At 47.2% G+C, this 27,465-nt stretch overlaps 1 protein-coding gene across 1 annotated transcript; it reads left to right on the forward strand.

The window, feature by feature from the left end:
• On the forward strand, window positions 1-26,894 carry CDR2L (cerebellar degeneration related protein 2 like). Its single transcript, XM_043497547.1, has 5 exons — window positions 1-430; window positions 18,057-18,164; window positions 19,111-19,261; window positions 20,169-20,333; window positions 23,642-26,894. The coding sequence occupies exons 1-5, from the start codon at window positions 352-354 to the stop codon at window positions 24,519-24,521; spliced, it is 1,383 nt and encodes a 460-aa protein (XP_043353482.1). The 5' UTR covers window positions 1-351; the 3' UTR covers window positions 24,522-26,894.
• The last annotated feature ends 571 nt before the right edge of the window (window positions 26,895-27,465 follow it).

The following is a 27,465-nucleotide window of genomic DNA, read 5'->3' on the forward strand; positions in this document are numbered from 1 at the left end:
AGACGGAGAGCGAAGGTGATGCAAGAGCAGAGCGAGCGCTTGGAGCCTGCTACCAGCTGTAGCAGTCCACAGGGCAGCGGCATTGTCCCAGCCTCCGCTCCGCATCAGCGGGCAATACTGGCCAATCTCAGCCCCGCAGCCCGGCCCCCGGTCCCTACCCGCCTCCGCAAGCGGAGCTTCGATCCGCTGGAGCGTATCCCCCCCCCGTTAGTCCTTAACCGCCCTTGCTCTCCCTGCAGCAGTCGCCCCTTCCCGCTCCCCGCCTCTGGTGGGTTTACGGCTGTAGGGTTTTTTGGTGGCTGTTTTTGGGGGGGGGGGGGGGGGCTTGGTTTTTAACTCTGCGTGCGCTAAATGCTGAGCGCTGACAGGATGGAGGAGTTTCCAAGTGAGGAAGAGGAGCCCTGGTACGATCAGCAAGACCTGGAGCAGGGTAAGAAAAGGTTTGAACCCACAGCCGAGCCCGGGGGGAACCTTTGGGAAGTGCAGAGTGCAGGCAGGCTGCAGAGGGGATAATGAGCAGGAAGCAAATCCTCTTTCTAGGGGAAAACAGTCTGTTCCCCACCACCTACTCACCCCTCCTTATTTTGAAATCTCATCAACTCTGGTGCCTGTAAAATACCAGCATCTGGATGGAAATCTAAATGTAATCACAGGGATTTAATAGTTCATGGGAAGAGCCAATATAAAGTTCAAACCCTGGGTCTAGTGAGAGAGTCAAATACTGCTCTGCTACACTGATATCAATCTGGTGGAACACTATGCACTTCAGTGGAGTTATACTGATGTCAAATTGGCAAGGGCAGAATCCAGGCCAGAAAGTTAAAAAACCTAGACAGACTGTTTAAATTTTAGAAAGATTAGATTAAATTAGAGAGAGTCAGGAGAGGCAGTTCAAACAAAAATCAGAAGTGACTTTTCCCAAATTGAGGACATATGGCAAATTTTCCAAAAGCTCCTGCAAGATTTAGGACCCTACATGCAATAGATTTAGGCTCCTTAGCCATGTAGGCACTTGTGAAGATTTTACCCATCTGCCTCAAAGGCAACAGAGAACCCAGGAAGGGGAGAAATAGCAAAAGTTAAAAAAAAATAATTCTGACTATTCACTTGTGAAGTTTTGTTTTAAAGCAACAGTCTGTGTTCATAATTCCACCTGGACATTTGCATTTGTTCCATACAGTTTTCATCCTAAAGACTGGGGGAGGGTGGAGGGGGTGGTTAGGGCACCGTGTGTTTGGTGGTGCTTGTTTTTTGCTTATCTTCATATTTTGAGTCAAACTTCAGTAACTAAATGACTGGAAAAACTGCTCTCCCATTTCAGACCAAAGGCCCATGAATGAACTTACCTGGCTATCTATGCTCAATGAAAATCAATGACACTAAAATAAGGTCACCAGTGTAATGTTTTGTATTGTATGCATAGATTTGGGTTTTTAAACAGTCAACGGCAAATAGATAGTTGATACGGTTGTCCAGCTGCATGTGTATCGCTAGTCAGTCATAACACAGTAGATGGTGTTGTGATCTAAAGTTTTCACAACTTCAACTGAAGGGCAGGGGCTGAGGAATTAATGAAGACAGAGCCCTCCCAGTCAGTTTCCAACTCTGCTTTCTCAGCTGCTGGAAGAGAAAATCGCTGCATAGCAGAACCTGTTTCACAAGATATGATGCCTGAGCTAAACTGGGACCAGTGGCCCAGACCAGTCAACTAAATAAACACTATGAGTTCTTGACTATCCAGGATTCATTTAGTTGGCGGCTTCTTCCCATAGCTCCTAAGGGACCTAGGCCCTGCTGTGGAACAGAGATGCAAACCAAAAAACAAAAATTAGTGTAGGAAATTTAGAACAATGAGGGGCTTGTTTATTTTAGCCTTGTAACTGGCCTCAGTTTCATGAGTCAGCATTTCCAATGTAAAACATTTACAACATTAAAAGTATCTTAAAACCAGGTCAGATTCACATCTCCATCACTCTGGTGTAAATCCAGGGTAACTCCACTGGCTCCAGACTTACACTCACGTAACTGAGATCAGAATCCAGCCCTCAGTTTTTAGGAGATGGAAGAAAACAATGTGCATTTGAAGGGTTTGCGGTCTTCTATGAAAGTGGGGGCTATATACAAATATTTATATCTAAGCTGACTCTGAAAGGGAGTCAGAGAAGCCTTTAACTGAAATCAATGAAAAGGTACTGCAGGGTAATTACAATAGTAATTAATCTGTATGATGCACAAAGCTCTTCAATAAGGACACTGCTATTACAGCATTTTTGTTACAGCCTAATAATGTATGGTCAAATCTTCAATGACAATGTGCTGTTCATGGTGCTGTTAGTTCTTAGGAGGTGGCAGAGTGGAAGGGGAATAATTCAAGATAATCTCACTCTATTAGGCATTATGCATTTCTAAGAAGATCAAAATGCCAGCAGCCCAGGGGTCACGGAGAAAAGGCAGTGCTTGGCAGACAGTGAGATGATAAAAGGATATCCTACAAGACCATTTATTTGGGCAAGGGATGGGAGGGCAAAAGGCAAACTAGTGCCAGGAGAGTGGAGGAGGTTTGGATGAACCCATTGGTTGCTGGGACTTTATCATGATTTAGCAGTGCCATCAAATATTTATTACATTTATGCCCAAAACTGTTTGCTAAGCAACGGGCAGCTTAACTGGGAGCTCTCAGATGCTTATGTTTATTAACTACTTAGGTACCATGTGTGTAGCGTAAATCACAACTCCAGCGCTGCTCCAAGCACCTGCTTCTTTCCCAATACACCCTATGGAGCCTTCAGCACTTTAAAAATCATCTATTTTTTAAGAGAAAATAAACCCCAATCATTTTCTTTCTGAAGTACCCTCGTAATTGCTAATTATCCATCAGGCACCATGGGGTGCTAACGTATAAGAAGATTCAGTCTCTACCCCTAAAGAGCTTGTAGTATGTGTAGTTCATACACAGACAAAACAGTTCTGATGCATGATTTAGCTGATTTCACTGCAGAATGGTCTAAGGTGCTGTACTAAGGTCACCATCTCCCCTAGAGGTGCAGATTCAAATTCCAGCCCTGAAATCTGACAGCTTGTAAAGTCAAGCTGGGAGATGGACCAGAGGATCTAATTGGACTGTTTCACGCCTATGATTTGTCTCTGGAGATGCCTTTGTTTTTTTAAATAAACAACAACAAAACAAACAAAAAGGCTATTCTGACACAATTAAAATGATGCTACTGATTTCTGGGTTGTGCCTCACCAATTCAAGCAATGCTTCCTTCCACATTGTTTTAACACAAACGACATTCCATAGGAGGATACATGCAGTTTGAGCTCAGTTTAGCTACAGCATCATTTTCCATGGGCTGGGGAAAGGCCTATTGGGACAGGTGTCTTGTGACTTTAAGAAAGGAATAAAACAATAAAGCTTTGACAGTAAAGTCATGGAGAAAGGGGACAATGAGCCTTCCCGAGCAGCTGGAAAAGGATGATGTGGTTAAAGTGACCTCATGCTCCATGGAATGTCTGTGCTGAGAGAGCTCCAGAGATGAGGAGGAGCTGGAATTAGAAAACCCAACCTGGAGAGAATAAGAGGTTCATTCATTAAAACAGCATTTGCACTAAAAACAAACAAACGCTGCATTCAAAGTAAATTGCACTTGGATTCAAACTAAGTGGACACCAAATCCAACAGCTCTTTCTACTCCTCTCCCAGAGTTCCTTTATCTTCCTTCTACAGATCTCCTAAATAAGTCCTTCTCTCTGTCATCCCTCTCCCTAGTCCTCAGAGTCCTGTAGCTCCCCCCAATGGACTCCTTGGTCATTCTCTTAGATCTACAGCCAAAAAGCACACAGTGCAGTTCAGGAAGAAGGCTGCAAAGGTGAGATTTGCACTCCCCTGATCCTGGGCCAGATCTCCCTACTGTCAATCAGAACAGCCTGGAAGCTGCTCTAAGTTACACCAGCTGCTAACAGTTTCAAGAGGCTAACCCAGCAACACGGAGCTTGAGAGAAGTTGAAGGAAGCCATGGTCATAATCCCTTTCCCTCAGACACATCTTCATGCTGGCAGCAGGGACGGGGGTAGCATAGAAACCACTAAGCGAGATCTCTGCCACTCTACATTCCCCTACATTGGTGCGATCCTTCCATGGCCAGTTTTGCAGACTGTGCCATTCTGCACCAGTAGTGTGGTGCGAAGCAGCCTCACTACAATGCAGAATCTGGGCCTTGCAGCTTCAGCATCCCTGAGATCTCCAGGCCTGCCTTATTCCTCCCCTGGGCATTTGTATTGCTTATTACATTACATACTCAGAATGAAAATTAAATTACACAAGGTGCTGAGCACTCACAGCTCCCATTGACTTATAGGGTTGAAGGTGCAGAGTCACAAGTGTTCAGCACTTCTAAAAATCAGGTCCTATGTGTTGCCATGGACCCAAAAACATAATGGATGTGTAGTAGGATTAGAGTCTGCATTAACTAACAACCACAGCCCCTGGTGTGCCTAGGAGACCCAACTCCCAGTTTTCTATCATAGTCTACATTAAAACATGGTGGTCCATAAAGCTGCAACTACTAATCAGTTCATCCAGGAACAAACTAATCACTGCACTGGGGTGCACAGAACATCCCAAGTTCCATCCCTCCTGATGCAACAACCCTGGCTGCACAGCTTTGGAGAGAAGTCACAATGATCGCCTGACCTCCTGGATTGCAGTGGTGGTTTCCTCCAAAGCTGCACAGTTGGAAGGACCCAGGATCTTTTTTATTTATTTATGAGTGTGACATTGAATGTGTCTTTGGGTAATGAAAAGTTTTCGGTGACTAATTGCTGAGCCACTTGGAAATCAGATGCTTAAAACAACAAGCACAGCACAGCAGACCGGATGGCCAGATAAGATGTGGAAAAAGGAGCATATTTAGCTCTGCATCTCAGCTGGGGAAGAATTGAGATTCTCTGAATCTGAAAAGTTCCCTGTATAAAAATCCCCAAATCAGCTGTAAAAAGCAGGACAGTTGGGAGTAGGAGGATCCCACGTAGAATCTGTTTAGGAATCTCCTTTCATAATCCCACATAGAAGCTCCTTTCAACACCATCTGCTGAAATTCAGGCTCATATTTCCAGATGTGGGAGGCAGTGGAATTAGAAGAGAGGAAAACCAGACGGATCTCTGCGTCTCCAGCCCAGCTGACCAGAGGTATTTCTCCTTGGCTAGGCTGTGCCTGGAGGATTTGCTGTATGAATGCTAAAGGACATTCCAGCCATAGCAGGCCATTATTGCTGGGTTTAGGAAATTCAGAGCCTAAGAGCAACCGACCATTTAGAAACAGCCCAGTCAGACTGATGCACCATTCTCCCATGGACACGTCTTCGGTTCTTCATACTTTTCCTCAGTACCAGACAGAGTTGGCTGGTGACAGGGAGACGGATTTTATCCAGTGTGGCAGACTGAGGGGGAAACCACTCAGAGTGAGAAGGGAAAAGGCCCAACCTTGCTCCCACTAAGGCAATGGGAGCTTCCAGGTTGACTTTCCACATGAGGTAGTGGGGGATCAGGCCCTAAGTTAGAAACAAGGCAACCCAGCCCAGAAAAACTAGTTCTAATTACAATATTTAACAAATATTAGTGTTAAGATGGGGGCTCAATCCTGCTAAGTGCTGAGTTCTCATCAGTGATCAGACCCTTTGCATATAAAACAGTTGTGTTAACATGTTCTGCTGTGCACACTTCCCTCGCGCACTTTCAGAAGCTACCAGCCTCCATTGCTACCAGAGTGTTAAATGAAGAAGGGCAGGGGAAAACAAGCTCCCCCTCCCTGTGGAAGCCCCTAAGCATGCATTTCTTTCTGACCAGTGGGACTTAATGCAGCTTTGTGACTGCAAGGAATGCATCTTTCTGATAGAGCTGCGCTGCCCTTTACACACACACAAAATTTATACAGCCCAGGGCTTTAAGGCGACATGCAGTAGCACTGTGCAGTTTCTTCTCAAACCCAAGCAACCTTCCGGGCTTAGCTGCAAAGCTGGTGTTATATTTGCTCTTTCATCCGTGCACCCCATTGCCTGGAAAATGTTCTGGAGGAGAACAAGCTCAGGGCCTCAAATTTCTGATCTTTGCACCCAGTGCAGTTGTGTGGGGCTTTTTTTAAGTGAATTTAGTTTTTGTAACAGGTGCTGGACAATAGCCCTAGAGACTGAATTACTCTGTATCTACGCAATAGGTCAGCTCCCCTAATGGTATAAATCAGCACTCTTCCACTGACTTCAGTGAAGCTATATTGATTTGCACCAGTCAGGGATCTCACCCGCAGGGTACAGGATGGCCACTAACAGTGCAAGCTTCCCCTATACAGCCCTGCTAACGTGCCTTGTCCTAGGAGTGAGAGGGTTCAGTCTCCAGGCCCATTCAGTCATCTCTGACCTCTCTGTGCCATTTAGCAATATTGTTATCGTAGGCGTCATGTGGTGCTGTTACACATAGTCTTCCAAGTTCGTTTTCTAAGTATGCAAGCAAACATTCAGTCCTGGTTGTTGTTAGCTTGAAGTTATGCAAGGGTCTGCGTAGAGGTAGTGGTCCTTGGAGGTAGAGTTTGTGCAAACAGCAGAGGAATTTGCTCTATGCCTTGGGCTCTGGTTAGAGTCAGTTCTTGAAGCAGAGCTGCTCCCTGGGCACTGGTGTTGGGCAGAGACTCCTGAAAGAAGGTATTGCCCTGCATGTTGTTTGTGTCAACCTCCGTCCCAGGACTGGGAAGCCAAACAGCAAGGCCCAGACATCTGCCACCACAAGGGACAAAAATATTGGAAGAAGGGGCAACAATATTTTTATTTATGTGGATGCTTGTCTCAGAGTTGCAGGGCTAGCTGCACTTCAGACCCCTTCTGTAGTCTCAGTGCACCCCTTCAGGTTTCTGGCCTTGTACTTTCACCTCTCACAGTGTGAAATCCCAGGATCCTTCTGCTCCTAGACTGGGTGCTTAACTACAGTAACATATGTACCAACCATGATTACTCAACATGTCTGACTGGACTTGGGCGCCTCTGGTTCTTCCCTTTGGGAGCTGTGACCAGCAGTGAATACAGAGACCCAAAACCAGCATTCTCAAAACAAAGTATTGTTTAATCTTAACTGTAGAAACACAGCACAACATAAGGGAAAAGGATTTTTAAAGCAACCAAAGATCTCCACACAGCTCTCTTACCTGGAGTCTTTGGCAGGCTTAACTTTTCCCAGGTTTCTGTTTGAGACCCACTTCTCATCAGCAACTACCCCCTTCCTGATAGAGAACTTTTTACCCCTAAACAGTACTTTGTCCCAATCTTCCCGGGCTTAGATCCTCCCTGTGATTACAAGCAGGGATCCCTTGCCTGCACCTGTGATGAACTGGTCCAGTGGGCTCAGCAGGGCATCAAAAGTGACACTTCAAAGTGTCTGGCTCTAGCGTTGTCCCTGGGGGTGGAAATGGGTGGCTATCTGAAGCCATTGTCCTCTTTCCTGTATATGTGCAGCCAACCTCTTCTTGAATTAACCCCTTGTATTCACACTACAACCCCTTCTTACAACAGTCAGACTTGACCCAAGGAAGCGCTCTGTGTAGCTCAAAAGCTTGTCTGTCTCACCAACAGATGTTGGTCCAATAAAAGATATGACCTCCCCCACCTTGTCTCCCAATATCCTGGGACTGACACAGCTACAACAAGACTGCATAGAACAGTCCGACAAACAGATAGAATTCATGCATTATTATAGGCAGCTCCAAATCCATCACAGCTTGTCTACCAAGAACTGGACTGAGATCACTCATTCATTTCATGTAGGTCACTCAATCGCCTCTAGTTGACAATGACTTTCTGATACTAATTACTAGGCTGTATTTGAACTAACAATATAGAGCAGTGGTTTTCAACCTGTGGTCGGAGGCCATAGACTATGTCTAAGGGGTCTATGAAAGGTTGTCGTTACCACAGAACAGTGGTTTTCAAACTGTGATCTGCAGACCTCGGGGGGATGAGGGGTGTCCAGAGACTATGTCTAAGATTTCCAAAGGGGTATGCACCTCCATTCAAATTGTTTAGGGGTCCACAAATAAAAAAAAAGTTCAAAACTATTGATCTAGAGGCAAATGGCTTTATAGTCTATTCCCTACCCCGAAACAATTTATGCTAGAAGGATTGTGCATGGCCTGAGTTGGGAGGTTTACATTCAACTGTGGGTAAGGGAACCTCAAGCCCCAAAAGAGGGAGAGATTCTGGCCATATACCCCCTGTATTATCTTTTCCTCTACTGGCCACTGACTGTAGCTTTGGAGTAATGGGACTTCTAGACATTGAATATGTGGCTGTGAAAAGACAGAGAACAAAGGAAATAAATGATAGGCAAGAATGTGGTGAGGATGTGTGCACTGTTTCTTTAAAACTAAAGCAAGAAGCCAGGCAGGAGGGGTACTGAGGGAAATTCTAGGCAGATGCTCTATGGTATAGCAGAGAGAGAAAGTAAAGGAGGGATAATTCTGTTTTCCTTATTCTTCTGTTAAAGTTTTTTGTTCAGTGCCAAAAGAAAGTGACTCTTTCTATACACTGTCATCACATGACAGAGCACACGAGGCAATCGGAGGCAGAAGTGCTGGTAGGTAGGTGGCTTCCAAGGTTGCCACATCCGAAGGACTGCTGCTGGAATAGCGTGGGTATCAGTGTGGTCACTCATCAAGAAGCCAGCCACTAACTGCTCTGCATCCATTGTCCCCTCCTGCAAGAATGCTGCTCAGAGGCTTGGAGCCAACTCTTGCTGATTAAATGGAAGGCAAAGACAATAGGGCTGGTGGCGATGGCCCGGGAGAGCTGGAAGCACTGAAAGACATCAGATCAATGTAATACGAAGTAGAAGGGAAGAAGAACATGCAAGACACTTGCATAGACAGCCAGAGGCACGAGTACAACATTAGGGGCATGAATCTCCTTTAAAACCAGTGCAACTCCGTTGGCTTCCCGACTTACACCAATGTAAGGGAGAGGAGAATCAGACTGTCACCGGGTGGCTGGCCCCAGTAAATGAAGCCGGTCCAGCTCCCTGTGCTAGAGCAGGTGGTTCCATTTGACCAGTTAAGAGGGTGGGGCAGCACTTGGGGGCACCTGAAGGTCAGGGAGTCAGAGCAGACTGGTTCAGTCAGGAAGGGCAGGTGAGAGCTGCCAGAGAGCAGGGGAGTGTAGGATCCCAGAGCGAGACATAAAGTGGTTTTTGGCTGGCATCCGCAAGCCCACGAGCCAGGGCTGGAGAGGGCAAAAGGCAGGGAGCAGCAGAGTGCTAACCCTCGGTCATCTCCGGGGATGGACAGCTGACCCATAGGAAGGATGAGAGGGCCAAGGGAAGTGAGGGACACTCCCCTGGAAAGGATGCTCCCAGAAGAGTGGTGTGGGGGCTCCTACTGAGAAGAGCAGGGCTGCGCTCCACTTTGAAGGGCTAGGGGGGCTGTGCTAGTCTAGAGACAGGAAAAGACAGACAGAGTTGGGGCTGTACTGGGGGGGTGAGAGGTGCCACGGCTGCACTGGAGAGCAGCGGTTTGGTGAGGGACAACAGGGCTGTATTTGATGCTGGGGAATACCGGACTGTGGTTGTGGGGATTTTGTTATGATTTATATGCACAGGGGCCATTTGCCCTAAGAAAGACTGTTGGACTATTTCTGGGGACACCTAGGCAGGTGCACTTGTCACATGGCAGCTTGCCACAGGAAGGTGCTCCAGGCCAGGCCACCTTCTGACGCAGACCCTTAGCAGTTTACACGGAGGTGCTTCTCCCTGAAGAATTTGTCAATGGGCAGGAAATCTTATCAGCTGATCTAGCTAGGGAAGCTTCTTCTCCTTTCATTGTAGAGCTGCCTGGAGGACACTGCAGAGGAAAGTTTCAGCACCCTCTTATCTCCTGGGCAGCTGAGGGTTTTATTTCTTTATGAAACGTTTATGATAGGGGCCCGATAATGGAGAGTCAAAGCGACCAATCGCTGAGCCACTTTGAAACCACTGTGCCTAAAAGACAAACACAGGCGAGAGGCTGTGACAAAGTAGATGTTTAGACAAGAGGCAGAGAATAGCACAGAAAGACACTGCTGCCATTGGAATCAGTGGCAAAACACAGGGTGCCTTCTGCGGGAGCAGGATTAGGCCCACTGGGTTTATATACGTGTGTGTACACAGGCACTCACAAAGAGAGAGAGAAAATCCCTGTGATAGGTTAGTGTTCCAAAGTGACCCCTGCTGGGAAAGTCTACACCTGTGACCATTCAGAGGGAATTTCTCCATGGGGTAGAGAGTAAATGGAGGGAATAGGTAGAAGAGACGCTAATGGAGGGACAAAGAAGCTATTTCTCTGATCCATTAGCAAAAGGAGAGAGATGGGGGAGGGAAGGAATATAAAGAAGGTAGGTTAGATTGCAAGAGAGTGAGCAACAGATGCTGGAAAAGTTGGAGAGGACAGATTTACTCAAGCAGCCACAGCGAGACGCAAATTATACTTCCCTGTGCCAGCCTTGCCCCTGTGCCCTGGGAGGGTAGGTTGGGGTTTTCCACTTGGTGGATGATGGCAGCTTAGGGTCTGTCTGCATTACAAGAACTACAGCAGCAGCTACACCCTTACAGTGTAGACTGAGCGACAGAAGGGGTTTTCCCATTGCTGTTATAAATCCACCCGGGGGGCATAGGCCGGCTTAACGATGTCTCTCAGGGTGGTGAATTGTTCACAGCCCTGAGCGAAGGAGCTAGGACAACCCAAGTTTTAGATGTAGACCAGGCCTTAGTTTGTGGTTGAGGCTCCATAGTAGCCTGTCACACACAGGCTCTGAAGCACCTGGCATTGGCCACTGTCGGAAGACAAGATATTGGGCAAGATGGACCATTGGTCTGGCCCAGCATGGCCGTTCTTATGTTCAGGCCCCTGATACAGCACATGTCCCAGCTGCCCAAGCCATGCTCCAACCTCAGCCATCTGCTCACTTTGTGGGCTGCATTGGCTCCCACTCCTGGCAAAGGGGAGGTTGCAGCAGGAATGCACCACCACTTCCTCTCCCTCCGTGGATTTTCCACTGCCAACAGCCTCTGCCATGGAGGCTGGGGGATAGCGGAATCCAACCCGGAGGCTACACAACAGGGTATGAGGGAGTGAAGGAAGTGAGGCCAAGAAAGGACAAAGAAAAGGAATGACAAAAACAAGAAAAGTCCCAGCAAATCTCATTAGATCAGCAACGACATCCATATGCATCATGGTTGTTCAAGATCATTATAACCCATTTGAGATGAAGGAGGGAAATCAGGGGGATAGCTCTGCCTCTGGTGGATTTAATGACTAGAGCTGGTCAGAACACTTCCATTTTGCAGACACTTATCAGTTCCTACAAGGTTTTTGTTGGTGGGTGGAGGAGGAAGACTGTGCACGCATGCCTGCAACCAGGTAGTTACGGTGATCTGGGATGAAAAACTCTGCTCTAAATCAGGGAGAGAAAGGACTTCATCCTGGATCTGATACACCCCAGGACATGGAAGCGGACACGCGCACACACACACACCACCCCTTCCCAAATCAAAAAGTTTTGGGTTTGATCCAAAAAAACCCCCAAACCCAGAAATTTTTGCAGACACCAAGCGTTTTGGTGTCATTCCAATGCAAAACTAAACCAAATCTTAAAACCTGCCATGGAACAGAACGTCCTCAAGCCATGCCCTTCTCTTGGCACTACTCCACCTGTCCCTGCCATCCCTGCCTCAGTTATTTTGGCTTTGAACTGTGCCAGATTCCACCGCATATTACACCTATTTAAGAAGCGATTCCCCAGGGCGAGCACACCTGAATCACCCTTCCTTACAAGAGCTTTATCCACTCTAGTACCCACACTGCAGATTATTCAGTGTCTTACAGGTTGCTGTCAGCTGGAGCCTGTTCTCTCTGTACACTGGCGAGTTCCATGGTTAAGGTTTCTTGGGAGCTCTAAGCTCTTCACGTACAGACTCACTGCATCGCCTGTGGTGGAGCAGCGACCATGATAATACACTATGCAAAGCCTCACTGGAGCGGATCCTCACTGCAATAGACCCAGAATGTACAACCCTCCACTAACATATTGGGGCAGATCCCCAGTTGCTGTAAATCAGGGTAGTTCTACTTAATTAGATTTAAAATGATAAAGACACTTATCCAAGGCTCTTGGGGCCCTAACATTGTTAATTATACAGTAAATACAATTAAATTCAATCTAATCAGCATTCAAATCATCTGTGCCAACTACCACCTGCAACTAGGTTGCAGACCCTCAGCCTTCTCCAGAGACATTCCCAAGCAGGTGCCTTTTGCCACGGGCCTGGAAAAAATCACCAATTTTGGCCTATCTCAGACCAAGGTGGGGAGCAAATTCCAGAGCCCCAGAGCCCTCCCTGCTAGATGTTCCCGCTCCCTTATAGCAAGAGGATCCAACTCAAGTGTCCTAGCTGGCTGTAGCTGTGGCCGCATGGCACAGAGAGAAAGCCGATACCAGGTCATAGGGCCTTACACTCCACCTGGAGACCGATGAGTGCCCTTAAATCAGTGAAGCAACACCAGTTTACACCAACTGAGGATCTGGGCCTTTGATCCCTGTTGTAAATGGCTAGACTTCAGCATAATTCCATGATGGATGAATCTGGCTCATTACAACAAGCAGTGGAGGGGGGGGGGGTGGGGGTTAAAACTGCCAAGCACCTGCTCCTCCCTTTGGCTTCCATTAGAATTGCAGGTGACTAGCCCCTTTGAAAATCAGGCACTTAATATGCAGGAGCTGCTTTTTGTAGCCTACATAGCTCAATTATCTAAATGTAAAGAGAAAAAAAAAATCAGAACTACCTGCTCTGTATGACACGAACATATCCTCCTGCTTAAGGCCATATTAATAAGGAACCCGGCACAGTTAAAGGATCACAATTCTAGCAGCAGGGAGCAGGTAAAACTCTCTATGCAACATCGGACCCCGAATCCCCCAAACAAACCAATGTCTTGTCAGATGGTGAAGGAAAATACCCCTCGGGGTTGGCCTCTGCACCAGAGTCCGTGTTTCAGAGACTCAGCCCAGAGGCTGGGGGGCTACAGTGACATTAAAAGTCACCCTTGTGCCCTCTCTATCGGGAGTTGCGCTATGCAGGCTGGTGCAGCACCTAATGTAAAGCACAGTAGCCAAGAGATGCTCAATTCTATTTCATGGCAACCCTTATATGCCAGCGATGCATGGATCTTTGGCTATGCCAGGATACCTGTCAGAAAGAGCCACCTGGGAATGCCCCAGACATACAGTCTGATCCACCACCCATTGAAGTCAGTGGAAAGACTCCCATTGCCTGCAGGAGGCTCCCAGGGGGTTTTCCCTATGAGGCATAAGGCCAGCAGAATACCCCTACACTGCCCTCTCTTTCAGATCTCAGGGTAGGGGTACCCTAAGCATGTGGCCAGAGCTGTCCTGGGCTGCTGCAATAGCTTTAGAGTAGTTTTAACTTACCCTGGAGACTGGAATGCTCCCCAGCTGCCTCCTGAATCCAAGGGGGTGCAGACTAAAAAGGCAGCAGGGAGCTACCTCTGTTTCCTGCCCTGAGTTCAGCTTAGCAGCCCCTCAGAATCAGAGCCTTTCTCCCTTGCCCAGTCCCTCCACTCATCTAGCCCTGGCCTTCTCTCTGCCCCTCCACACAACCTGATCATTGTTAATGCCAGAGCTTTCTCCTCTGCAGCTCTCAGCATCTGCAATAACCTCCCTGCATCTCCCAACCCCGAAGCAAAGCACACCTTCCCTCCCAGGGCTCTTATATCTGTAGAATAGCCTCAGCTACTAATGCCTATTTAACTTTGTAGCTGTATCACCTAGTTCTCTGGTAGGGGCCAAAGGAGGCCCTGCAGAATGAAGCTGTGCTGCATGAACTGCAATGGCCATGTCAGAGCTCGCTACCGAGGACGAGCAGCAAGAGAGCCTTATGCTTTGTCTACACTTCACCGGTTCATCAACCAAAGTCAGTTTTGTCTGAAATGCTCCTCCCGCCGATCTAACTCTCCTGCTATGCCAACATCATAAAAGCACCTCAATGAGCGGTGCAGGGCTTATGTTGGTGTAGTTAGGGTGAGTTCTTCACATCGGCTGTTGGCTGGAGCCGTAAAATTGACAAGAAAGCTGACACCAGGTCTCTGCTCCAAGGTGGGCTGCCACCCAGGCTCCAGGCTTAGGCTGCCGCCCAGGCTCCCAGTCAGAGCCCTGCTGCCCTTGGGGACCTAACTCCCTGCAGGGAGCACAGCAGCTGACTGGACTCCTGGTGCGGATCTCCCCTCCGAAGGCAAGAAGCCTCGGGCTGCTTCCCCTCCACTTCTGGCTGGGAGCGTGGAGGTGAGAAGCCTGGGGAGCAGCTTTGCTCCTGGTGGGGAGGTGCATGGAGCTGAGAGCCCTGGCTCTCAGCCCACACTGCCCCTCTTCAGTCAATGGAGGCGCTCCTGGTGAGGATGTGCACCTCCAACAGAAGGAGGGTAACATGGACATCGGCCATAGCAGTAATTAATGTGGTGGCTGTAAGTCGACTTAACATAGGTCGACTTATCTTTGTAGTGTACACATAGCCTTAGTTTGTATCTGGATTGTTGCACCATAATTCACACTTGCTGAAGGGGTGAGTTCTTGCACGCTGTGTGGAGAAGGGGAGTGGAGGTAGGTTTCAATATAACGGCTAAATCAAGATGTATTGTTCTACTAAATCCTTGTGTAACACTCTAACCACCCCTGAATGATCTGTGGACAAAATACAAAAGGCAGCAAGTTTCCAAGGTCTCAGCAGCTAAGAAAAAGGGAATGGGGCATCTGAGTCCTGCTAAACAGGAGACAAGCTTGGCCATAGGTCCTGCTGGGACCTATGTGAAGGAAGATATTAGGGAGCTGCCTCCAGCTCCCTGCCTGCCCATGCACATCCATGTGCCAACAATAGACCTTAGAGGGAGGGAAGAGCCAATCAAGAGACCAGCTGAAGTGGATAAGAGGAGACCCAGATGTGAGAAGAACTAGAGACGAGGCAATACTGTCAGTGGCACTGCGGCTGGTGGGCATGTAGGGTCCCTGGATGAGTGGAGGACTATAGGGTTGAGTCAGGTTACAAGTACCAGGGCAGATGATCCTCCTCTTTCCTGCCTTGTGTCTCTTGGCCCCTTACCCATTCTCTTTAAAAACAAAACCAAAAAAACGGGGGGGAGGGGGGAAGGAGGGGAAGAGACAGTTTTCCGCCTCTGAGCTGTAGAATCTCTTTACATCTCTCCCCAGACACTGCCTGTTTTCTAGTTCAATTATTGCTGACAGTGTCCTTTAAATTATGATGCAGGATCCTGGGAGGCCTAATCCACTTAACCCAACCCCAGCTGATTAAATTGGATGCCATATGGTGGGAAAGAGCTGATGTAATCCCACACAGAGCGGGAGTCTCTTGCCTCATTGCCTGGAGCGCAACGTGGACTCATCTCTCAAGGTTTCTCTGTGCTGGGGGTGCCTTCCTTGCCAACCAGATCAGGCTAGATAGGAGGAGATTTGCAACATGTCTATGATTGGCAAAAAATAGATGATCTGGGGAGGGACGGGGGATTGTCAATGGAAAATGTGGTTAACCACAACCCAAGCAGCTGAAGAAGCAGCAATTCTCTCCAGCCCAGCTGGAGTCTAACATACCATTCCCCCGTCTCTGTCAGGCGCTCAGTCCCTTGAGAGCACTTTGGAAATTGGGGGCTGTTCTGTGGCTAAAGGAAGGTGAAGGTCGTCTGTGTACCAATAGTTTTGCCGATATATTGATTACATTCATTCCAGTGATTGCAGCCCTCAGACCCAATCACTTGGATAGTCATTAAAAGGTCAGATCTCAGACTAACCCCCACAGGACAGTCCATGGCTGGAGAGCAGATTCTCAGGGAAAAGGGAGAAGGATATAACTGCCAGCCAACCAGTACAGGACAAGATCCAGAGAGCTAGCCCTATCTATAATTTGAGGTCTCCCAGCACAACCAGCCAAGGTGCATCGCCATTCGCCACATGCACACAAACACTCTTCCCACATAAGCTCCATTATGTCTACAAGTAAATCAGAAAGTGCCAGAACTGATTAGTAATAATAAAATAATATGTTGCACCATCCGTGGAGCATCATTCCTCTGACGATCCCCTAACAAGTGGTAGATATAATCCCCATTTTGCAGAGCGGGAATCTGAGAGGTTAAGTGACTTTCCCTAAGTCATATGGCAAGTCAGTGGCAGAGGTGGTACAACCCAGGAGTCCTGACTCCCAGGCCATGTCTTCACTACAAAATTACGTCGACCTAACTTACTTCGGCACACAATCACTGCAGTTATTAAATCGCTTGCATATTGCTCACGCTTGGCTCCTTGTGTTGGCGGTGCGCGTCCCTCACCAGGAACACTAGTATTGATTGTATTATCAGTGTGGAGCATTGTGGGATGGCTCCTGAAAGCCAGTAACAGTGAACTTAAGCAACGCAGCATCTACACTGACACTACGTCGACTTAATTTTGTTGACTGTGACTCTACGCCGCTCAGGGAGGTGGGCATTACTAAATTGGCGTAGAGAGGCACTTATGTCGACGGGAGCCAAATTTAAGTGAAGACAGTTCCACAACACACGGCAGCTTATATTCACCTAACCAGACCTCTGCCCCCTGCTCTAACAATTAAATATCACTGCCTCCTAATCGACTGCCAAGTCAAATTAACCTCTGGAAGAAGCTGCAAATGCTTTAGGCCACAGCATAACTATCCTGAAATTCATCCTACATTTGGTTATTTAGGGGTCAGAGTGGATGTTGTAATGTACTGGGGCAATATTAGTGTATCAGGCCCAGTTTCCTATATTCACAGTAGCATTGCCAAGCCCAAGCATTCTAAAATCATTAGCCAGGCCCCTTCAAAAAATCACGAGACTTTAAAAATAATGAACTGTTAAATTCATCTTATTTACTTTCTGGTGCTGGAGCCTGTAGGGTCTACATTTTCAAGGTTTTCTCTTCAACCATGAGGGTTAGCAATTCACTTTTTTTTTTTTTTAAAGCTGAAAGTCTCACATAATCACGTGACTCCAAGAGCTGGGGCTTTAAGGAAAGACACCAATTATTGTGAGACTCACAGAAATATTGTGAGAGTTGGCAACACTGCATTACCAGGCTGAAAAGCAAAGGGCTTGTTTTTATTTACCACAGGGAGGCTGCGGGGCAGGGGAAGAACAGTGAGCATGTGGGTGACCTGGAGACAGTGCAGAGTTACTTGCCCTATTTGGGGAACTCAGCAGATGCCAGTGAGAAAACTCACTGCCCTGATTGTACTATATTAGATGCAGCCTCGCCAGCACAAGATCTAAATCCCATGGAAGCTGGGTGCAGTTCCATAAGAGCTAATCACAGGGAAGGCATTTGGAACAGGAACTCGCTAATTCCATTGTGAAAGCTGAGGCCTAAGAGTGTGGGGGGGAAGAACAAGAGGGGCTCTGGTCTCTCCCTCCTACCACGGTAACTCCCACAGTGATCATCCAGAGGGGCTGCTCATTAAAGCGCAGTGAAAGCAAGCCAGAGAGGGTGAGATTCAATTAGCACCTCAGTGCCAGCACTGTCCCTGCTGCATCCTGCCAGGGTCAGGAGGGATAATTGGGACAGCTACCCCTGCTGCTCTCCCAGTGACTAGGAGAGAAAGGCTCGCCTGGAAAGACGAGCAGACTCAGGAGCTAGCCAAGTGTCTGAATCGCATGCCTGGAGGATGAAGAACTTGGGAACCAGTTCAATGGCCAAATGCCAATTTGCCCTCCAGGCAGCCATTCCACACTGCCGCCTCCGATGCCCAGTGGTTTGAGCATTGGCCTGCTAATCCCAGGGTTGTGAGCTCAATCCTTGAGGGGGCCATTTAGGGATCTGGGGCAAAAATTGGGGATTGGTCCTACTTTGAGCAGGGGGTTGGACTAGATGACCTCCTGAGGTCCCTTCCAACCCTGATATTCTATGGTTCCAAGGAGCCCCAGTCTCAGCAATTTGTCCCTTTTACTTTTCAGACCTGCACTTGGCAGCCGAACTGGGGAAGACATTGCTGGAGCGTAACAAGCTGGAGGACTCACTGCAACAGATGTATGCAACCAATGAGGAGCAAGTGCAGGAGATAGAGTACAGATGCTGCCGAAGCCCAGGATAACTCCCTACTGCTGCTGCCACCATCTGAGGGGCTTAGCTGTGAGAAAGCAGGAGACATTTTAGCCGCTTCACTGTAGCCAATGGGAGCTGCTAGGTTGTTAAGAGAGTGGAGGGATGTGCTGAGAGAGAGGGGAGTTAAAGCCGCATATGGAAGGGACTGAACCAGTGGCGGATTAAGTCCTAATAGAGCAGATCAGCCAGTCTGGGCTCCACACTCGGAGGGTCCCTCTGCCCCCCCTAATTGGGAGCCTCTGTTTTGGTTGGGTTTAGGTCATGTTCAGCCTTATTCTGTTCCTAAACCAGACCCCAAACTAACTTCTGTTCAGAACAGAAGAAAGGGTGCGATCATTCCAGTGCTTCCCTGCCTGATTCCAGTTATTAGTGACCGTGTTTAGTAGCCAACTGAGCATGGAGCCCCATCGCGCTAGGTGCTGCACTCATGCAGAATAAGAGACTGTCCCTGCCCCAAAGACAAGACAGATGCAGGGCAGGGAAAAGGGAGAGGACACACGAGCAAACAATGCAATTGCTGCAAATCTCACATTGTGGGAAAATAAATGAATAGATTCCACAGTCCCTCATCCCACTGCACAGGCAGAGAGGAAGCATTTTAATAGCAGCTTCTTTCTAAATAGTTGGCAGCACATCACTGTTCTTTGGCCAGCAGGGGTCATTGCAGACACTCAGAGAATAGCGTTTGGGAGGCTGGGTTAGAGTGAGGGTAACATGGTTCCTTTAGGCAGATGAACCAAAAGCCTGAACTTCCCTGGAAGTCAGTGGACAGCGAGGGATCTCAGTACCTTGCAGGATCGAGTCCCTTGATGACAAAGTGAAAAGGGAGGTGGTTCAGGGATGGACTTTGTGCACAAGCACAAGTCTTGGATCGCCTCACATTTAATGGACTTCTGAATTTTTTGCAGTACCTGACGAAACAGCTGGAGATGTTGCGCCAGATGAACGAACAGCATGCTAAGGTCTATGAGCAACTGGACCTCACAGCACGGGATCTGGAGCTGGCTAATCAGAAGCTTGTGCTGGAGAGCAAGACATCCCAGCAGAAGATACAATGGTAATGCTCCCCACTGCTTGTGCGGGATTCCGTAGGTCAGTGATCTGATTGATAGCCAAGGGACCAGGGTGTGGTAAGGTGCTTTGCCTTGTAGGGCAGATGACTGGCAGTCCTGAACAAGAACAGATGAGTCTGTTTGGAAAACACCTTGAGTTCTCCATTCCCTGAACTACAGGATCAGACGCATGTCAAGAAGCTCTAGAGGAGAATAATGCCCACCAGCCAGTACCAGGATACTAGTTTCACTTCTAGAGCAGCCCAGACTAGGATATTCCCTGCCAGCTAACACCAGTTTATCAATAACATTTTCCCTTTTAAAAGGAGACCCTGACCAAGGTCAGTCCTTGTGAGCACCAGATTGTTACACTTGTACAACACAATGTCTTTTTAAAATGGCTATACAAGCAGAAAGCTTTAGTGTCACAGATCTACATACTATTTTACAAACTGCACTCACAACTGGCATAGAACCACCCCTGGCCAGTCTCTGCATTTTAATTTCTTTGGGAGAAAGAGAAGAAGGAATAAACTCGCTATCATCCTACTTTAATCTTTTAAATGCTGAGATATTCTAGGATTGAGCAAATTCCCAGGAGGTTATTGTTCTAGCCAATTGATTCAAGAATAGAATCCCAAATTATTGCACTCGTCTGCCTCCTCCTCCTCCAAACATATGCACCCCTCATCTAAATCGAGAGTGAAAACAGTCAGGCAGAATTCATCACAGTTAGAAGTGCACCCAAAATTTCCCATCTAGGACTTTGGTCTATGCAAAGAATGCAGGGTCTGCCCTCAAAGGAGCACACTCTTCCCCTACTGCGGCAGAGGATTGTTAAACAAGACCTTCGGCAGATGGGCGCCTAAACTTCCTTGTTGCCTCACCTCTCTTTCTCTCTGACCCTGGCAGCCTGACGGAGACAATCGAGGGGCTTCAGAACCAAGTGGAGGAACTGCAGAAACAGGTGGAGGAGCTGCGGAGCTTAGAGCAGCTGCGCATACGGCGGGAGAAAAGGGAGAGGCGCCGAACCATTCATACCTTCCCCTGCCTCAAGGAGCTGTGCTTGAGCCCCAGGTATCATCATGAAGCAAGGAGAGGGAAAGGCAGGTGCGGAGACTATGGGAATATCATCGAGGTCCTGGGAATCAGCAAATACGCCTTTGTCTTAATTACTCTGGATTGTATGTTGAAAGCGTTTCCCTTTAAAACTGGCATTTCTGCTGAGAGGGGAAGGGGAAAACCAGCAGCACGAGATGGAGGCAGGTTTCATTCCTCACGTACCGCAGTCCATTAGAGTAGCACAAGTCAAGGAACACTGTGTTTGTGACTCAAAAAGGGGAGCAATATTAACACAGGATTTGCCATTTACCCCATCAGTTTAGCATCTCACCTCTGCAAGGGAGCCCAATACATGATGCTTGAGAGGAAGGTGAGCCCTACCCACAGGTAATGCATACAGTTGTACAGTTCTGTAGTTGGTAGGGTTCCTTCCTGGTCACTATATTCGCTGATGCCTTGAATCATGAGATTGATTACCCCTTCGGGGGGTGCTCATATAGCCTCTTATGAAATGGAGCTGCACCAGGGCAAGCAAAGAAGGTGCCCAGCCCAAGTGGCACCACCTGGAGTGGTTCTGCCTTTCTCATGTATGCTGCTTCCTGAGTGCTCTAGGGAAACATGTTAGGCAGCAGGGCTGCATCTACATCTAAAAAGCTGTAGCCAGTATTCCCCCACTGTGATTCTCCCACCACTGTCTAGTGCATAAGGGGGCGAGGCCTTACCCCTGACAGGCTCCCTGGTGGGGCAGCTAGCACAGCCAGCACCTCCCTATCAACTGCACCCAGACAGATGACATAGAGGTGTGTGAAATCCTGCATCCTCTCCTGCTGCCACAGCTACAGTAGAGCAGCCATGTTTTTTTGCACACATATTACAGCTATTTATTTGTATTGTAGTAGCATCCAGGAGCCCAAGTAATGAACCAGGCCCCTATTGTGCTGTACAAACACATATGTTATTGTTCATCCCACCCTGTCTAAAATCCAGCCACAGTATTAATTCATTGACCTCCTGGGGACATTTCTTGCTCAGCTTCCTACATGATGGAATCTTCTCTAAATAGAGAGAATCAATAAACCTGCTATTCTATAGGAAAGTATTGCACTGCCAGGGGATACAAATGCACGGCCTTCTGCTGGAGCAATGAAGGGGATGTTACAAGGGCATAATCTACCTCCAGGCAAAGTCTACTCAATATCTATGTGGTTGTTTTCTCACCATGCCCCTGTCGTACTTTACCCACATTGCCTCACTGCAGTTTGGCTTTTAAATTTGCATTTGGGGTTTTCAGGTCACTCTTACCTACAGTAATTAGGAAATCTGTTCAATACCCCCCATCACCATCCAAGCCCTAGAGGGGAAGGGAAGGTATTTTATCCTTCCAATCTGTTCTAACTCAGGTGTTTATTGGAGTGGAGAAGGAGAACAGATTTCCTGACCGCAATGAGGGAGAATATTTCATGTGGTTTCCATGCCACAGAACCACTGAAAGAGGGGTTACTCCAGCAAGAGGCTTTTTCCATTACCCTCATTTTATAAACCTCCTCCTACTCTTTCTGGAGGGCTGGCACTTCCTGGACACAGAACAGCACAATCAAGTTTTGCTTGTTTGTTTTTCAAGGAGGGGTGAAGCTCAGAGGCTGCAACATACATTCCACAATTTTACTACTTTGTTGTTTTAGGCAACACAGTTTTTCAGGGTGGGTTCTCCCACTTTTGTCCTCCCTTTTTTTTGGCTTTGAAAACATTATTTATTATTGCATTAAGTAAAAGATACCTTAGTCTAGGAAAGCAACAGGCACTGCAAGTCAATGTATCATATGTAACAAACACAGATTCCTACTAACATTGGAATCACTGCACTTCACTCCTGTGCGGGGCACCAAACATTACTGGTGGCTTTCAGCCTCGAATTGGTGGGCAAATCAAATGCCAGAAGAGCACAGATTCCACAGCAGCAGCTTACAATGTTAGCCTTTGGCACAGGGGGAAAGGGTAGCAGGTTCCTAGTGCACTACATTTGTGTATACTTTATTCCCATTATTGCCAATTCCTCCTCTCCCTCCAATCCTAGGTGCCATCAGTGCTTTGCCTTCCTTTCAAACAGAAGGGGTGGGAACGGACTAAGACCCTTCCCTGCTGACTAGGCCAGTGTTGTTCAATCACTACCAGAGAGTGGGAGGTAGGCAAATACTCCAGAAGCAAAGTGACTACCATTTGGCTCATGTCCCCTTCCTTCTCCAGGACAGAAAGCTGATGCAATGAATCCCTACCAGCCCAGGCAGGAAAAATCTCAAGCCCTGTATTTTGAACCCAAGTTGGTAGTGCCTTGAAGATATTACTATGAAATGACTGTGAGGGGGCTTGTGGAAAATGAATTTGGCTGCTGTCACTTATGTTGCCAAAAGTGAAGGCCTTATCTGCATGAGAAAAGTTGCACTTATTTAACTAACGGAGTGGTTTAGTTTAACCGGCGCAAGGATCGGAATCAGTCACAAAGCCAGTTTAAGTTAAATTGGTGTGACTCTCATGTAGACAAGGTCCAAGCATCCAAGTCACAAAAGTGCAGCCCCAACTGGCAATCCTGTCAGCAATCTTAGCAAAGGGACCAGTGACCAAATATGGGTCATGGAGGGTGAACAGTCCTCTCACCTCTACCGATGGTTCTCCAGGACAGAGTGGGGGCACGTGGCAGGGGCAGAATGGGAAAGCTAACATGGCCACTGACTGAGCTATACCTAATCTGTATATAGGGAGACAAGTTCCATCTTCAGTGCTCTTGGTCAGGTAGCATTTCGCCAGATCTGTATAAAACCCAGATTCTTTGCAAAGTAACAGTGATAAGGGAGAAGCTGCCAGCTGCTGAATCCATGATACAGGTTTCCATGTGAAGGGAAAGAATAAAGCAGCCCAGGTAGGGCACTGGAATGGGACTCAGAAATCCTGCTCCCATCTCTACTACTGACCTGTATGTGACCTTGCAAAAGTCACTTCCTTTTTCGTTTCTCCCCTCCTGCTCTTTTGTCTCTCGTATAATTAGATTGTAAACTCTCTGGGGCAGGGACTGGCTTTCATGTGCATGTACAGTACCTGGCACAGTGTAGCCCCAATCTTGATTGTGGCCTCTAGGCATAACAGTAATACAAACAATAACAAAGCACCCACAAGCCAAATCTCGCTCGGTTATACCAGTGTGTATCCAGGGTAGCTCCTCCATGGACTTCAGTGAAATTACTGGTTTAACTGAGAGCAGAATTTGGCTCCAGTATCTTTAAGGGACCATTATTTTGTCAATAACTCACTACAGTCTCCCTTTGCCACAGATATGAAGATGCGTTCCAGGTCCACAGCTCTTCAATGGAGCTCAACCAAAACCCTATGGAGAGGGAGAATGAGCGTCTCCAGGCCATGGTGACTTCCCTTAGGTCCCAAGTCAACCAGGAGAAGCAGCGGAAGGAAAGGGTGGAGCGCGAATACACTGCCGTTATCCAGGAGTACTCAGACCTCGAGCAACGGGTGTGTGAGATGGAGAGCTGCAAACTGCGCATCAAGGAGTTGGAGGCTGAGCTCCTGGAGCTACAGCAGATGAAACAAGTCAAGAAGTATCTTCTTAGCAGAGAGGACAACCTGTCTGAAGCACTTCTGGAGCCATTAAACAATGCCCCCGAAGCAGAGTACATTGACCTCTCAGAGGAAGACGGGAGTAAAACTCACAGTGCATCCATGACAGCTTCCCCAAATCACCCTGTCCGGAAAAGCTGCAGCGACACTGCCCTCAACGCCATTGTGGCCAAGGATGCCGTGAGCCGGCACGAAGGCAACTACACACTGCACGCCAACAACGTGCGCAAGCGGGGCATGTCAATCCTGAGGGAGGTGGACGAGCAGTACCACGCCCTGCTGGAGAAGTACGAAGAGCTCCTCAGCAAGTGCCGGCAGCACAAGGACAGCGTGCGCCACACCGGAGTCCAGACCTCCCGCCCCATCTCTCGTGACAGCTCCTTCAGGGACTTCCGGGGAGAAGGTCACGAGCTGGAAGAGCGGAAGACAATAGAGAAGAGCCTTAGCAAACACGTGGAGGCTGTGGACAAGCGGCTGCAGCAGAGGTCAGCCAGAGTACAAGGCCCTTTTCAAAGAGATCTTCTCACGCATCCAGAAGACGAAAGCCGACATCAACGCCACCAAGGTGAAAAACAAGTCTAGCAAATGAATCCCACTGCCACAGTATTTCTTTTGCTCCCACATGCAACCTCAACAACCAGCTCTTCTCTTTTGCTCCAGGAAACATTGAGCAGCCCTGCTGCTGAGGCCTCTCACTTTGTTTTCCTTGTATAGGAAGGGGGCCTACGTGGCTCAAAGGCAAGAAAGTGCCATGGAGACTCAAGTCACTTTTTAAAGTTAGTGCTCCACGCGAACCCAGCTGCCAGGGTTTCTGAACCTGCTAGAAAAGCTGTATATTGTAGTTCTAGATTGTTTCAAACTTTACAATGAATTCCTGCATGTGTTGCTACAGCAGCCAGAAATCACAAAACACCGAAACCACCAACTTCCCACCCTTTCAGCTTCTCCTCCAGCTACTGTGTTTGATTATCTGCAGGCAAAAGCTTGGATCTCCTGCAATGTCCTGGAATGGCCTGGGTGCAGTACAAAAAAGCCATCGGAACTTCCAGAGATTGCTTCAGAACACCCAGCCCTTCTCTTTCTCTTGGTTACTGCAAAGGACCCACAAGTGTACCAGAGACACTTTAGTTTGACCTTTCTGGTCCCCACAGGGCTGTATCTTCTTCCTATTTAAGCCATTCTCTTATCGGTCAGGTTTTTCAGAAATTTACAATGCAAACCCATTGCAACTGGAAAAACTTGAAGAGAAATGTAGAACTGGTTACTGTTATGTCTTCATCAGCCTCCCAGATGAGTCAGTCTATAGTCTTAGGACTTTAAGCATATAGGATATCCTTCTTTTACACTCCAGGTAATCACAGCCTGGTTGAATTCTCTAATGGTTGAACCGATGACCAAGGCTTTCCCAGAAGCCAAACAAGAAATGCTGTTACTGGTTCAGAGAGATACCCCTCATCTCTAGGTTTGGGTATTGGTCCTCTGTGCCTTGCTGTTCAAGGAGATATCATTGCCCCTCCTAGCAAACTCGTAAAATACGCTTGTCGGGTTTGCAAAGACAGATTAGCAGTGACTCACCCATAGAGAGATAACAACAAAGCCCCACATTCTTAAAGTGTTTAGAGCAGTGATTACCAACAACAGTATTTATTCACACTGTCCCCAGAGCTTGACAGACACGGAGTTTTTCTGCTGACAATAATCCAACCTGGCTGAGCTGCCTTTTCCAAAGGTTGCCAACTGCCATGGAGTTTAAATATTCCAAATTAATTTGCCAGCATCGGAATCTCTCTACTCTCTTCACATGCCCACCAAGAGATGCAGACAGACAGACAGACACACACACACACACAAAAGGCCTCCCCAGTCTCAGGAATAACCAGTATCCGTTTCTCAGAAACAAGAGTGGCCTTGTTTGGTCAGACATTCGTAAGTGGAATCTTACAGGGCTCATGAATATATGCAGAGAAACAGCATTTCATTAGAGCTGCAGATACAGACCCAGAGTGCTCAGCTGCAGGGAGGATTGACCGACAGTTGGTATAAGTACTGAAGTTATAAATTACTGAACAGTGATTCAACATGCACTTAAAGAAACTTTGGACTGGATTCTGATTTAATTTACATCAGCCTTAATCCCAAAGTCTGTTTTTTTCTGGAGTTACACTGGTAAAATGATATCAGAATCTGGCTTTTGGTTATTTTTTTTAGCATAATTTATCTAATTTTCTTTCCTTCCCCCTTCCCCCCGTCTTATTCTCCAAATTCAGGACCTGATCCCATGAGAAGCCAACTGCCCTCTGCTCCCACTGAAATTAGTGAGGATTGAGGGTGCTCAGCACTTTGCAGGATCGAGCTTTCTTTTCAAAAGGCTGCCATCATGGCAGTTTGCAAAGGTGCGACCTCCAAACCATCACCACTGCTGCCTCTTAGACTGGCCTGCCAGAGGAGCCCAGTTCTGCAAATACCTTTCTCCCTCCCCACCCAATGCAAAAGCTTCTCTCTTGCACCCTTGACATTTTCAGATGGCCAGTGGCCCCAAACTCAGAAGTATTAGGAGCCTACACATGATTGTGGCTATCAGTCTGGTAAACCGTATGGAGAACCTTCATGCCTTATTTATTTATAATGGAAAGCAGTTGTCTAAAAAAAAAAAATTAAGTGTCAAGTAGATTTCTCAGAGAATTCACCATGCTCTTTGTTACCACTGTCATGATACTTGGTGTGTTGATTATTAATGTTCCTTTACTTAAATCTTTATACTAGGGGACTTTTGAACCTATGTCTGTTCTAAAGTCATCTGTTTGTTGCATCAGTGTGAAGGGATGATCGCTATCACTTTCGGTTTCAAACACTGTAAAGTATGAACCAGCATCTCAGTTTAAGTGTACATCAGATAAATATATTTAAAAATGCTTTATTCTCTTCCTAAATAAAAGAAACCCCCGTATTCTGAAAGCTGAAACTTCCTTTGTGGCCGTTTTTGATTCCAAGAATATCAGGTAGTGCTGTTTCTTTGAATTTCTGGCATGATGTAGGGCAAGAAAATGCTTTAGGCTCCTTGGGAGAAGGTGGAGGGAATGCAGCAGTGTGAATATACAGCTATGGTTATTTATAACATAACATTTCATGTATTGGGTAATTGTCACCAACCACATCATGAAAATGCACCGCCTTATCAATTCTCAACAGTCCGTAACTTGCAAAATTCTGAATACCCAACACAAATGCTGATTTTTTTTTATTTAAAAACAGGATCCAGAAAAATTATTCATGCAAGTGACAAGATATTAACACTTGTCTTAACAAAGGAACAGCTGCAGTATATCAGCTGCTTGTACAGCAAAAGTGCTGAGAGCATCCTTTCTGTATCCAAAAATATTGTGATTCACAGTCAGCTGGGGGAGGGAGTGTTCGTTTTTAAATGAGGGTTCCAGTGAACTGCATCCCTACGAAAAGGACAAAATAAGCATCTTTTGAACTTGGACAGAATCTTATATTTAAGGATCTCAAAGTGCTTTACAATTAA

This window comes from Dermochelys coriacea, chromosome 14 (assembly GCF_009764565.3).
Source record: "Dermochelys coriacea isolate rDerCor1 chromosome 14, rDerCor1.pri.v4, whole genome shotgun sequence".
In the NCBI taxonomy this organism is placed as follows: Eukaryota; Metazoa; Chordata; order Testudines; family Dermochelyidae; genus Dermochelys; species Dermochelys coriacea.

Excerpts from the sequence above, each read along its gene's own strand:
- CDR2L (XM_043497547.1), top strand. The coding sequence starts at position 352 with ATGCTGAGCGCTGACAGGATGGAGGAGTTTCCAAGTGAGGAAGAGGAG. Across the intron at positions 431-18,056 it reads TCAGCAAGACCTGGAGCAGG|ACCTGCACTTGGCAGCCGAA; the intron begins GTAAGAAAAGGT and ends TTTACTTTTCAG. Across the intron at positions 19,262-20,168 it reads TCCCAGCAGAAGATACAATG|CCTGACGGAGACAATCGAGG; the intron begins GTAATGCTCCCC and ends TGACCCTGGCAG.